General features: G+C 38.7%; 1 protein-coding gene across 1 annotated transcript in view; it reads right to left on the reverse strand.

Moving 5' to 3' along the window:
• The window catches only part of LOC150110685 (influenza virus NS1A-binding protein homolog), a 281,744-nt gene that overhangs the window by 22,716 nt on the left and 243,569 nt on the right, over positions 1-15,459 (reverse strand). The window contains exon 10 of the mRNA XM_090404830.1: positions 5,126-5,251. Coding sequence (XP_090260956.1) covers positions 5,126-5,251 — 126 coding nt within the window. The remainder of the gene's footprint in view (positions 1-5,125; positions 5,252-15,459) is intronic.

The following is a 15,459-nucleotide window of genomic DNA, read 5'->3' on the forward strand; positions in this document are numbered from 1 at the left end:
AGACAAGAATGTAGACAAATAAAAGAACATAAGTATGCAGACTTTGCCAGTTCATGATATGTGACTAAAAGTTTATAAGGCAGTACACCAGAATAAGATGATAACATTTAGAAATATGAGAAAAACATGAAAAATATTTTAAAATAACACCTGTCTCTTCTATAACTGCATATTAGTTGTCACCTTTGTTGGTCCTTACTACTTTGTCAACTAGTTTCTAGTTTATATGTTTACACCTGAAGAGATCCTGTGCAATTAGGATGAAATGTCATGTTGTTAATTAAAATAGTTATATAATTCTGGTGTTCTGCCTTATAAAGTCTTAGTCATATTAGGGATTGGAGGGGGGGGGGGATGGAAAGCTCTGATAATCACCTAGAACAAAAATGATATTAAACCAACTGATATATCCACAAGAAAGAACATATCTTAAAACTCTTTAACCCCCATGTTTCATCAAATTGTAATTTGATGAAACATGGGGGTTAAAGTTCTTTTTCTTTTAGAATATATATATAAGAAGATAACTTTTATCAACAACTTTGATGAGACCTCAATAAAGGTTAGTTGATTTTTTATCAACTTTTATCACAATTTCCCTCCCCCCCCCGCCGTATATCATATCTCCCCTTTCCGCTCTGCAAACTGCATTTTCTCAACCTTTCTTGATACTCAACATTCCAGAAACCTGCAACCACCATGGTTAATCACCTCTGGACCCTTTCCAACATATTTTCACCTTTTGAAACCATGTGACCAAATCTGTACAGTTGTAAGAATTGCCAAGAAAATTGCTGCAATAATGCTAACATTTATGGATAAGGAGGTGATAGTTCCACTATATAAAGCACTCATTAGGCTTTACTTGGATTTCTATACACAGATCTGGTCACCTGGCTACACGGACAATAGAAAAACAATGGAGAGAGAGAGAGTGCACTACCAAATAACTGGCTATCTCAAGACTGAAATATAGAATGTAGTCTTCAAAGCTCAGTAGATAGGGGGTGGGGACAGTATGTTTGAGATGTATAAATTGTTGAGAGGAACCTATCAGATTGATAAAGGGGAATCATTGCATAGGAAAATGGGTGATGTGAGAATGAGAGGTCATCCCTGAAACTATACAAAGATCATGTGAGTAAGGAAGTGAAAATATTTTTTTTTTTTTTTTTTTTTTTTTTTTGCATAACAGGTGGTGAATGCTCCAATACTGAATGTCTTCCAAGACAAGGTATGATAATATTGTGGCCTGTGAGTGTTCAACCTCCAGTAATGGGCCTAGGACTACATGGAGGCCTGGAAGTAATACTAATACTAAATGTATTTGTTTTCAAGCATGTAATATTTTCATAGAACATGATCTTTACAGAACCGAATTTTATTCACAATGGCATTTCCTTTTTTTTTTTAAATAAAAAAAAATGTGGGGTAAGATTATTTTCTTACTATTTTTACACCAGCCGAACATTGCAAACAATTATATGAATGTGAACAATCATAAAGAATACTATTATTATCAACCCAATTCAAAATCAGAGTCCTCATTAACCTCTCCAACACCTTAACCAAAACCACAGACATATTTATTGGCCTTTAACTTATAGCCTCAGTCTTACCCCCCCCCCCCCCCCCCCAAACAATTTCACACTCTTTCCACTCCTTTGGGACTTGCCCTATTGCAAGACTCATGTTAAACAGATGTGCTAAGGGTTCCGTTAATTCTCTGGAGCATTCTTCAAGACATGCAGTTATAAATTTGTCAAATCTTACAGCTAAGATAACATCAAGTTTATGTGTAATTTCTCACATACCTCTTGCTCATTCACCATTAGTCCCACCTGCACCATACCTACTACAATCCAGTTTCAAATGATATTGCCTTTTCCAAAATGAAATACCCTGATAAGCTGCTCATTGAATACTTACAATATCCTTTGCATCAGTTACCAATCTGCCACAATGATAAACTAGCATTATCCTTCCACAGTCATACTTTCCTCTACTTACCAGATGCACAAGGATTGTTTTCTGGGAAGTAAAAGGAGCAGAGTCATTGAAGCATTGGATATGAAGAGTAAGTGAACAAAAGAGTTGAGTGGTGGTTGGCACAAATGATTTGACTGGTAACAAGGAGAATGTATGGATTGATATCAGGAGGCTGTTGAGGAGTGTGAAAGATAACATGGTAGGTAAGGTAGTCAAGCGTGTTGCCCAGGTATGATAAAGATGAGTTGAGATAGTGAGTGAAGATTATTAATGGTATTATAGCAGAGTTATGTGAGGGAGAAAGGAGTTCATTTTGTAAACATACAGAATGAATTTGAGGGAAGATGGAGCCTGTATAAAAGAGATGGGCTACATTTAAATGGATTTGGTGTGAATCAGTTGCTGCAAGAAAAAAAAGTAATGCCTGAAGTGAATGGAAGACCGAGAATGTAAAAAGATGATGTGGGAGAGCAAGAGGCGTAGGGTAGGTGAGCTTGTGAATTAAGAGGCTAGTGGCATGAGTGAAGAAAATGAGAGAGGAAGAACACAAGACAGACAGGGTGGACAGGAAGACATGAATGAGAAGTGTAGATGATGATTTGGAGTGGATGTGTAAGTATGCAAGGAAAAGATTAAGATAGTCAGGGATGTGGGGGATAACACTTATGGTCCGGAGAGAGGTGCAATATCAGTGATAATAAAGAGGAATGGCTGGATGAGGGAAATATAAAGAAGTCCTGCATGGAGAAGTCCTATCCAAGAAGTGGGACTTGTTATAGAACCAGAAATGAACTAATGTGTATGTTTATGAATGCCAGAAGAATTCCAAATAAGGGGAATGAAATTGTTAGATAGAGCTCACATTTTCACAAAGACAGACAGGGAGGATTGCTGTTGATGATAGTAGGAGTTGTGCTCAAACAAGGTGGAGATGCAGAGAGCAAATAATGACAGTGGTTTTGAAGCAGTATAGTGTGAGGTGGACAGGATGAAACATTCGGTGGGGGTGTCACTATAGACCTGGTAATATGGAGGGTGGTGAGATGGAAATGTATAGGCAAATTGGTCTGGCTAATAAGACAAGGGTGATCTTCAGTTTTTGAGGGACTACTATCTTAGGCAGTATGTAACAGAGGATATATGAGGATTGAGGGTTTTGAATTTGATTATCTCATCAGAGGATGTTATTATAAATAAGATGTCAAATCTTCCTCCAGTTAGTGAGAGTGGCCATGAAGTGATCACTTGGGTGGTGGCTAGACATATCAGGACTTCTGTGAGAAAGGATATATGTGGAACTATAAGGTGGGTGATTATGATAAACTCAGGAGATGGTTTGCAACTATATCAGGGAATGAGGAATCGTTTGGGAAGGAAATCAATGCTGCTTGGTCCCTCCTCAGGAACAATTTGGCAGAGACAATATTTTAGCATATTCAAAGGTCAGGAGATTAAATAAGGTAGTGTAAAATGAATGACTGAAGAAGTGAATCATGCAATCTTGAAGAAAAAGGCATTGTGGAGACAGCACAAGATGAGTGGCAATAATCAGTTACGTGAGTAGTAAAGATTGAAAGCAAGAAAGGTGAGTGACCAAGTTAGTCTTGGTCAATCACCTTGGTCAGTTAGGACAGAATGCAAATTATTTTGCATTCTGTCCACTCCTTTGGATTCCTTCTTATTACAACACTCTCATTAAACAACCAGAATAAGGGACCATTAATCCCTTTCTGCATTTCCTAAAAATGCATGAAATATACCACCCAAATCTACAACTTAATATTTACCCTACTAACACCTCAGTAACCTTTTGTCCATTCACTTCTAATCCATGTGATTTCCTTTTTTACACAGTATTGTGCTCACTTTCTATAAATCTGTACTGTACTGTACTGTACGGGTGGACTGTACAAAATTCCTCTACTCACAAGAAGTAAAGAAGACAAAAGAGCAAATTAACAATGCAGTGAAGACAGTGATGAAAAGAGAGTATGCTACTATAGTACTCCTCACCATAGTATGCTACTAACAAGTAGAGATAAGGGAAAAGCGCTTTTAAAATAGCTGAAATGAAAAAAAAAATTGTAGAATATTTTTCTATGAGGTGAATGGGCAAGGTGATAAAAAATGAAGTGTTAGAAAGTGAACTATTATAGTAGGCTGCATTTTTCTAGTTACTTATAAAACAGAAATAACTTTTGTTATTTTATTTTTATTATCATACCTCCACAGAATCATGGGAGGGTCTTCATGAAAGCACAGTCTTGCTCTCACTACACCCTCCAGCAATGGATTCCAATTATTCACCACTTTTCATAAAAAAATCCCATTCCTCATTCTTGTAATTCCTTTGATACTGTGCATAGATTTATCTTGACATTAGATGATATGAAAAATCATGAAACTGGGTAATGAAGATAATTTCAGAACTGTGTAATATGAGAAAAGCTGAGAGACAGATGGATGTTGGGGAGATGTTTCAAAGGGTGGAAAAAAATGAGAAATTATTACCGGAAAACATTATAGGTATAATGTGATGAGGAAGGGACTTTTGGATGAAGTGCAATAGGTTAGAACGCACTGCTAAAGAGCATGTCTTAATGTAAGACAATGAATGTTTAATGAGGTATGATGATAATAACAATAACAGAAAAAAAAGATAAAGTTACCATTTTTTGACTACTGACCACAAAGAAGTGAGGAAAAACTTTTTTTTCCTCACTTCTTATAAAAGAAAAGAATCTACAAAATTTCTTTTTGTATATATGACCTATTTTATAGCAATCATATACTTTTTCTTATTTAGAACAGACATAACAAGACCAACACAGCTTTTCTATTGCATTTTTGAGATTCTCTTTCTTATCTTAAAACGAATGATTAAGAATCATTAAGGTATATTCTCCCCTTTAGTGAGAACAGTTAAATATAAGTTTATATCTAGTTATCATTAAATGGAATCATTTACTCAACAATGTACAATGTCAATAAAAATATGAATATTTCAGTAACACTAGTCTCAATCTTATGCATTGCTCTGCTTTATATAATAAAGCAGAGCAAAACAAAACATATCTAAACATAGTGTGAAGATAATTTAAAAATTAAAAATTTCATATACATGTATATTATTTACCAATCAAGAGAGAGCCAATGGGATTCCATGACTGGGTATTAGGATCAAAGACATGGCATCGATTAATACCTCTTTGACCATTCCAACCACCAACAACATAGATTTTTCCTTCTAAAGAACAAACTCCTAAATAATAGAAAATGGTGAAGTTTTAAAATCTGAATAATAACATGGTATAATAAACCATAATGAAATAAAATAGTGTAACCTTTTAGAATTATCTGGAAAATGAATAACATGCCATCAGTTTTTCCTCAACTCAGTTGGCTTAGAGGTGTAATGATAATATAGGAGTTCATAATAGTGCTTTAAGGTATAAACAACACCATAAGAACAAATTAAATAGTTATTTATTGAGTTCCTAATCTTTCACTGGATTGTAAATCAGAATCTTAGAGCGCAAATTAAATTAGAGCAAAATGTTGTAAAGGGCTCAATAAGATTATTGAAGAAATAATTCAAATTATAACTGTTGAAAAGAACTAATGTCTATCAAGGCACCTTCATGAGGAGAGGGGGAGAGGGCATAAAAAATTAATTCAGACAAGTCAAGCTAAACGTGGTCTTAGAATGACTGTCTTCCAGATATTTTAGGCAAATTAATACTTACTGGGTTAGGAGAATGTTTCATAGCTAATGCTGATTCCAAAAATACTCTCTCAGACTATAACAACTTCTATGCAGTAAAGTAACTTCTTCAGAGCATAGTCTGCCAATCCCATCTTGCCATACAGATGATTGCAAATGTAGTTCATGTTCATCAATACAATGATAACTAATAATTAAGGAATTGACAGCATACACTAGAAATATAAATTAAATAAACTTTAATATATACTTTCCGATATTTCGGCAAATGTCACGTTGCCATTTTCTTGGGAACTTATTACAAAGACAAGTGCATACAAGTACTACATAACAGCAAATGAGAACAGAAGCTAGGAAGTTAACGTTTTCCTAAAGTCCTGATGGTGCCCCCTGGCGGGCTATATTGGTAGTTCTTGGCCTTTGGGGGCTGAAGTTCTTCTGATAAATGTTTCCCAAATTTGGGGCAGTCTCATGCATCCAAATTTGTTGAGGTTTGGCATGTTCCTAAGGGTTGAGGCTGATTAAATGAATAGTCTTTCATATTTGAACTTGCTGCTATGTATTACTGTGACTTTCTTCCATCTTATTCTGTGGAGAGTATCCAGAGTGTGGTCTGCAAGCCCAGAGTAGCTGTACTTGTGCAATCGGATGTAATCCTTGTGTTCTGAGATTCTGATATTTGCTGTCCTGCCAGTTTGGCCAAAGTAGGACAGTTTACAGCTGCAAGGGACCTGGTATACACCAGGTAGGTCTAGGGGAAGTGGTTGGTCTTTAGTGGAGCGGATAAGGGATGCCAATTTTCTATGTGGTCTGTAATAGGTGGTCAAGTCATGTTTTTTTAAGATTTTGTTGATTTTTTCCGAGGTGCCTCGGATGTAGGGAATGGTGATGGATCTAGAGTAATCTTTTTTGTGAAGGGGAGGGGGTGGTGGTGGGTTGTGGATAACTGGGTTAAGTATTTTTTGGATTCTTTTTTTTTGGGGGGGGGGGGGTAGCCATTGGCTAAGAAAGTGTCACAAATGTGATTTAGTTCAGTAGTTAGGGCTTGCTCATTAGAACAGATTATTTTTGCCCTGTTAAATAGTGTCTTAATAACTCTATATTGTTGTGAGGGGGGGGGGTGATGGGATTGTTGGTGAATGTATCTACCTGAATGGGTGGGTTTTCTATAAACTGAGAAAACCAAGGTTCCATCAGGTTGGCAGGTGACTAGTGCGTCTAGGAAGGGGAGGTTATTGTTTGCCTCTTTTTCCAGGGTGAACTTGATTCTAGGGTGTTGGTTGTTTAAGTGTGTTAATAAGGAGAGGAGTGAATCTGGGCCATGTGGCCAAATAGCGAACACATCATCAACATAGCGAAACCATATGGTAGGTTTTTGTGGGGCTGAGTTTAAGGCTTTCTCTTCAAAAGTCTCCATAAAGAAGTTAGCCAAAGGTGGGGAAAGTGGTGAACCCATGGCTGTCCTCTCTATTTGTTTGTAGAATTTTTCCTGCCAAACGAAATAGCCTGAGTTCACTGTAAACTGAAATAGGGCTGAGATATCGGGAGGAAATTTAGCTTAGATTAGCTCTAAGGTTTCTTTGAGGGGGACATTCGTGAATAAGGAGGAGACGTCAAAACTGACCATTATGTCATTATGTTGGAGTGTGAGGTTTTCTATACTGGCTTTGAAGTGGGCTGAGTTTTTTATGTGTGATGGTGTGTTGCCAATATAGTGTGAGAGCGCTTTGGCTAAATGCTTGGCTAGTTTGTAAGTGGGGGAACCAATGCCATCCACTATGGGACGTAATGGCAAATTATCTTTATGTATTTTTGGTAGCCCATATATGCGGGGGGGGGGGGGGGGGGTCTAGAGTTATAGGGTTTCAGTCTGTTGGTAATCTCCACAGGCCAAGAAGTGACCTTCTTAAGAAGCCTATGGAGTTTTCTAATTTGAGAGTTGGTGGGATTATATTCAATAGGGAGGTAAGTGGATCGATCTAATAGTAAGGCCTTGAGCTTACCTGTGTAGTCATTAAGATCGAGTACCACAGTGGCGTTCCCCTTATCCGCTTTGGTGATCACTATTTCTTTGTTTCTTTTCAATTCTTGTAGTGACTTGTATTCACTACTGGATAAGTTGGATTTCGGAGGCTTTGCTTTTGTGAGAACACAGGCTACATCCAATCTGATATCGTTGCCGATGTGGTTTGGGAGGTGGCGAATCCCGCGTTCAATTTGGATCATTAATTCCTCAGCCGGTAATTTCTTAGGAGCAATGGCGAAGTTGTGACCACGTGACAGAGCATTGAGTGCTTCAGGCTTCAGGTTAACTGATGAAAGGTTAACTACAGTGTTGGTTTGTAGTTTAGGTTTGGACGCTGAGTTCTTTATTAATTTATCAAACTTGTTGATATGTCAGCTCCGTATTCGTTTGAATTCTTTATTAGCCGCAGTACACGAGACGTCATGTAGGACTGACCAAAGCTCGTGATTAAGCGTATGTGAAAGCTCATTTTCTAGTAATAATATAGCTCTGTTTATGTCAGCTAGGGAACCGCGTGTAGCGGTAATTTGCTCCCAAAGTAAAGCCTGGCTAGCTCGGTTGTAGATACGGAGAGCTTTCTGTGAGACGAAGCAGTGTTTAAATTTAACACAGTTAGGGATGACTTGATTATACCGGCAGCGTTTTAGGAATGCTAGACGGTTAAGTTGTCTGGATAACTTTAGCTTCAGTTTGCCATAATGGCGGGCCTTGCGTGCGAAGGAATCTCCATGGATGATCATTATTCTTGTTGAGAGGCTTATACGCTGGTTATACATGATAACTAATAATTAAGGAATTGACAGCGTACACTAGAAATATAAATTAAATAAACTTTAATATATACTTTCTGATATTTCGGCAAACGTCACGTTGCCATCTTCTTAGGAACTTATTACAAAGACAAGCGCACACAAGTACTATATAACAGCAAATGAGAACAGAAGCTAGTATCAACAAGACATATCAACAAGTTTGATAAATTAATAAAGAACTCGGCGTCCAAACCAAAACTACAAACCAACACTGTAGTTAACCTTTTGTCAGTTAACCTGAAGCCTGAAGCACTCAACGCTCTGTCATGTGGTCACAACTTCGCCATTGCTCCTAAGAAATTACCGGGTGAAGAATTAATGATCCAAATTGAACGCGGGATTCGGCACCTCCCAAACCACATCGCCAACGATATCAGATTGGATGTAGCCTGTGTTCTCACAAAAGCAAAGCCTCCGAAATCCAATTTATCCATTAGTGAATACAGGTCACTACAAGAATTGAAAAGAAACAAAGAAATAGTGATCACCAAAGCGGAAAAGGGGAACGCCACTGTGGTACTCAATCTTAATGACTACACAGGTAAGCTCAAGGCCTTACTATTAGATCGATCCACTTACCTCCCTATTGAATATAATCCCACCAACTCTCAAATTAGAAAACTCCTTAGGCTCCTTAAGAAGGTCACTTCTTGGCCTGTGGAGATTACCAACAGACTGAAACCCTATAACTCTAGACCCCTCCCCCGCATATATGGGCTCCCAAAAATACATAAAGATAATGTGCCATTATGTCCCATAGAGAATGGCATTGATTCCCCCACTTACAAACTAGCAAAGCATTTAGCCAAAGCGCTCTCACACTATACTGGCAACACACCATCACACACAAAAAACTCAGCCCACTTCAAAGCCAGTATAGAAAACCTCACACTCCAACATAATGGTCAGTTTTGACGTCTCCTCCTTATTCACAAAGAAACCTTAGAGCTAATCCAAGCTAAATTTCCTCCCGATATCTCATCCCTATTTCAGTTTACAATGAACTCAGGCTATTTCGTTTGGCAGGAAAAATTCTACAAACAAATAGAGAGGACAGCCATGGGTTCACCACTTTTCCCACCCTTGGCTAACTTCTTTATGGAGACTTTTGAAGAGAAAGCCTTAAACTCAGCCCCACAAAAACCTACCATATGGCTTCGCTGCGTTGATGATGTGTTCGCTATTTGGCCACATGGCCCAGATTCACTCCTCTCCTTACTAACACACTTAAACAACCAACACCCTAGAATCAAGTTCACCCTGGAAAAAGAGGCAAACAATAACCTTCCCTTCCTAGACACACTAGTCACCCGCCAACCTGATGGAACCTTGGTTTTCTCAGTTTATAGAAAACCCACCCATTCAGGTAGATACATTCACCAACAATCCCATCACCCCCCCCCATCACAACAATATGGAGTTATTAAGACACTATTCAACAGGGCAAAAATAATCTGTTCTAATGAGCAAGCCCTAACTACTGAACTAAATCACATTCGTGACACTTTCTTAGCCAATGGCTACTCCCCCCCCCCAAAAAAAAAGAATCCAAAAAATACTTAACCCAGTTATCCACAACCCACCACCACCCCCTCCCCTTCACAAAAAAGATTACTCTAGATCCATCACCATTCCCTACATCCGAGGCACCTCGGAAAAAATCAACAAAATCTTAAAAAAACATGACTTGACCACCTGTTACAGACCACATAGAAAATTGGCATCCCTTATCCGCTCCACTAAAGACCAACCACTTCCCCTAGACCTACCTGGTGTATACCAGGTCCCTTGCAGCTGTAAACTGTCCTACTTTGGCCAAACAGGCAGGACAGCAAATATCAGAATCTCAGAACACAAGGATTACATCTGATTTCACAAGTACAGCCACTCTGTGCTTGCTGACCACGCTCTGGATACTCTCCACAGAATAAGATGGAAGAAAGCCACAGTAATACATCGCAGCAAGTTCAAATATGAAAGACTATTCATGGAATCAGCCTCAGCCCTTAGGAACATGCCAAACCTCAACAAATTTGGATGCATGAGACTGCCCCAAATTTGGGAAACATTTATCAGAAGAACTTCAGCCCCCAAAGGCCAAGAGCAACCAATATAGCCCGCCAGGGGGCACCATCAGGACTTTAGGAAAACGTTAACTTCCTAGCTTCTGTTCTCATTTGCTGTTATGTAATACTTGTGTGCACTTGTCTTTGTAATAAGTTCCCAAGAAGATGGCAACGTGACGTTTGCCGAAATATCGGAAAGTATATATTAAAGTTTTTTAATTTATATTTCTAGTGTACGCTGTCAATTCCTTAATTATTAGTTATCATGTATAACCAGCGTATAAGTCTCTCAACAAGAATAAACATCAATACAATGTTAACAAATCTACTAGTGTGTCCAAAATAGGATAAACTGCAGGCATAAGAAAATTTATACACCAAAAAAAGTACAAGAGGACAGGGTTGATCATTCTGAGAATGGATGAATGGTGATGTTTGGTTTGAAAGTGGCATGAAGATTATAGTCACAAAGAAGTTTAATTACTAAAGAAAGAGCCCAAAAGACTTCATTTCAGCGATGTAAAATTACATAGGCAAAGTGGATATTAAATCCAACATTATTTCAAATGTTTATAGAAACTATGAAGTTTCGTAAGTTGATCTTAGAGCTTACGGGAATACAATCCTCGGCATTTCCCGAGTTGCCTTAGCTTGGACTACTTAAAAGACATGAGTGCTGCGCAAGTGTTCATATATTCACCTATTAGTCCATTTGATAACGGTTTCACCAGCCTGACAGCTGTTTCAAACTGGTTGCTTCTCTTCAGAGACTAGGCAGAAACCTTAAAAGAGCAAATCTCTCGTTCAGTACTAAGGAATTCAAAATGTCAGATAAACGTATTTTTCACAAGTGAACTCTCAGTCGGTGAATAAAAATAATTACCAAAGAAAGAGCCAAAAGGCTTCATTTTGGCAATGTAAAATTACATAGGGAAAATGGATGTTAAATCCAACATTATTTCTAAGCTGAACGTTTGTAGGAAATATGAAAGTTCCGTAAGCTGACCTGAGAGCTTATGGAAATACAATCCTCGGCATCCCCAAGTTGCCTTAACTTGGACTAACTTGAAGAAAACCAACCAGTTCGAAACAGCTGTCGGGCCAGTGAAACCTTTATCAAATGGATTAATAAAAGCCGAATATATGGACACTTGGGCAGTGCTCATGTCTTTTAAGTAGTCCAAGCTAAGGCAACTTGGGGATGCCAAGGATTGTATTCCTGTAAGCTCTGATAGGCTGATAGTTGGATACATCAATCTTTGCACCACTCTTGTGCAATGGGATTACTACACATTCTTTCCGCTCATGTGGAATCTTCCCTGTTCTGAGACTCAAATTATATAGTCTAGTGACAGGAATAGCCAGTTCAGCTGAACACACTTTTAGCATCCCATCAGTCTCCATTGCCAAATTCTTATTCGGTTTGTGCAACAGCTCTAGTACCTCTTCCTCATATATGTCACCTCCCTCATGGAACAAGGCTCACACAGTCACTTCGAAATAAGAGTAATCTGACATTATAATGGTGCCAAGTGTAATGATCCTCTGTGAATTCTTTCCCTCATTCTCATAGCTGGCTATTTTTTTCAGTCTTCCAAATCAAACACGTGAACCAAATCAATCACCAAAATATTCTTTATTGGAATGGAAACATATATTCCACTACTGTGAACTGGCATCCCTCTAACCAATCAGTTCTCCGAAAGGTGTGTAAAAGTTGTACAAGCATACCATAATTGGCTTACATCAAGAACTCCATCCTCCTTTAGCATTTATACTCAAGCCCGAAACAGCTGGAGAAAAAAAAAAAAAAGTGTGAAAGAACAAATGGCCAGAAACATGTATCTTGTCCAAACCAAGCATTTTGGTCTTTCACCAAAGATAGTACCCTCCCTGAGTTTTTAAAACATCTTGGCTAACGAGGTCAAACATGGTTGGCCGCCTTTTTCTCAAATATTATAACAACTGGAAAACTACCAAAACTGTGGCAGGAAGCCAAAATAGTTGCTATGCCCAAATCAGGGAAATATCCAAATAATGTCAAAAATTTACAACGAATCTCCTTGCTTTGCTCCACCTTTAAGTTCATTGAGCGAATTCTCCTTAAAAGAATTTCTCCACTCATCGAAAGAGCACTCCCGATTCAACAAGCTAGCTTCAGGCCTGGAAGAAGTTGCTGTGACCAGGTCCTGGACACTGACAACACAGACTGAAGTAGGCTTCCAGAAGAAACTTAAATCCGGAGTCATTTTCAATGATCTAACTTCAGCATATGATACAGTCTGGATCAGGGTCTCCTAAAGCTAAGCAATATCATAAGGTGCAAAACAACTTTCCAGCTTTTTGAATCCATTCTTTCCGACAGAAAGATCTGGGTCGATAATGGTGGAAAAAAGAGCTGGCCCAGATTCCTCCACAATGGTCTTCCACAGGGCTCTGTGTTATCCCCTTTACTATTTAACATCTACATGTCTGACAACAGCTCAAATATGTATACGCCGATGATCTCACTATCCTGCACCAGTCTACCTCCTTTGCCAACCTGGAAACCTTTGAACACAGACATGAACATCCTGGAGCTGTACATTAAGCAATGGTACCTGAAGCCAACCCCAACAAAAACTGTGTCCACAGCATTCCACCCGAACAATGCAGAGGCAAATTGACACCCCAACCTCTCTCTCTTTCTGTGATAAACTGGTAAAATGAGCCCCACCCGAAATACCTTGGAGTGAGCCTGGAAGCCTAACCTATAAAAGGCACATCATCAACCTGTCTAATAGTGTTAAAATGAGAAATGATATAATCTCACGGCTTGCTGGAACAGCCTGGGGTTGTGGTGCTGATATCTTAAGGTCGTCTGCACTAGCCCTCATATTCTCTGCAGCAGAATACTGTGCCCCTGTTTGGGAAAGAAGTGCACAACTAACATTATAGACACCCAGCTAAACTCTACCATGCACACAATTAGTGGAGCACTGAGAAGCACCCCTCTTCCCTGGCTGCCTGTCTTATCTAACATTGCTCCACCAAATATACAGAGAAGACAAGCCTCGATTAAAGTATTTAATAAAGTAATGAGCAACCTGCTCTTGCCCCTGACTCTCATAAATCCACCTAATATTTGCCTAAAATCATGAAACCCTTTCTGGTCCACAGATGAACTTTCTTCAGCTGCCTTACCATCAACACCTGACATGCAGAGAGAACACTGGTCCAACAATCTTCCAACAAATTGTTTTCTGGTTGAAGATCCCTGTGCTCTGCAGCCTGGTTTTGCCCTTCCTAGGAAGATTTGGTCATCTATCAACAGAATCAGAACTAACCAGGGCAGATGTGGCTACCTGCTGTATAAATCGAGACTATCATGTCATCCTTATTGTGACTGTCACCCTGTGGCCCAGACAATCATTCATATTGTGAATGACTGCCCAAGGTGCCAATTTCATGGTGGTGGCCTCCAGGATATCCACGAGGTGACAGATGAGGCCCTAGATTGGCTTTCTGGTCTGAACACCTGTAGCTGCTTTTGCCATAAGAATAAATAAATAAATCAACCAAAGAAATTGTTCATAATTTTATCCCAACATTACTCCCACCCTCGTCACACCCAGATGGCTCTATAGCAGGGGTATCCAACCTGGGACCCGCATGTGGCCATGGACTGTTAGTAATGCAGCCCCATAAGATCTTAAACTTTTAACATTATTATGTGATGTGAAAAATATGCTGTCTTTCTTTCTGTTTTGATACCTTTGAGTTTTCAAATGAAAACTCAAAGGTATAGAGTTGCAATCAGATATTCAACTCAAAGAAAAATTTGATCATGTCTCTTTGTTAGATTTTTATAAGACCTATCTTCCGAGAAAAAATATCCCTCACTTCGCAATCACGTTTTATTCATGTCATTGCTTTTTGGTAGTACATACATTTGTGAACAACTATTTTCAGGAATGAAGCATATGAAGAGCAAAGTTAGATTAAAAATTTCTGATGAGAATCTTGAGAACTCACTACGAATTGCAATCATTTCCATCGAACCAGACACTGATGCATTAGTTTCACATAAACAAGTTCAAATATCTCATTAGTTTTGTGTTTATGCTGCCCTCTTTTTTTTAATGTTATAATAAAAATTTTTTAAAAATAAAGAAAGTTTTGTTACTTATATATATTAATCACATTATACATTTTATATGCGGCCTAAGACAATTCCTCTCCACTCAATGTGGCCCAGACAAGCCAAAAGGTTGGACCCCATTCTCTATAGCATCATCATCCCAGAAAACGACAATCTCCTGGCTTCACACTTTGCCTCCAATGCTACAATAACTGACCATGGTAAATGTCCCAGCCCCTACTATTTCAGATGCCTAATACTGAATGTCTTGTTTGTCCTTTTGTCAGAAAGAGATCAGAAGAATTTTGTCCAAATTAGACACTAAAGTCTCCTGGCCCTGATGGCATTCACTTCCTTCAATTGTTGTGAAAGTTTGTGCACCAGAACTAACTCTTGTCCTATGTCACCCGTTTATGTTCTCTTATTCCACTAGTATCCACCCCCACAGCCTGGAAATTGGCCTATGTTCAACCCATTCCCAAGAAGGATGATAAATCACTACCATCATACTGTTGTCTCCTCTTTCTCACCTCAGTCCTGTCTAAAGTAATGGAGAGAACCATTAAACCCAACTCCTGTATTACCTTGAAAGCACCCAGCTAATAAATGACCACCAGTATGGATTTTGCCACCACCAATCAACAGAAATGTACTCACATATGCCACTCATCTCTTGACAAATGATATGGAGAAGTTTGGTGAATCTCAAACGGTTACACTCG

This window comes from Typopeltis vanoorti, chromosome 1 (genome assembly GCF_054136105.1).
Source record: "Typopeltis vanoorti isolate ZY-2024b chromosome 1, IOZ_Tvanoo_1.0, whole genome shotgun sequence".
Classification (NCBI taxonomy): domain Eukaryota; kingdom Metazoa; phylum Arthropoda; class Arachnida; order Uropygi; family Thelyphonidae; genus Typopeltis; species Typopeltis vanoorti.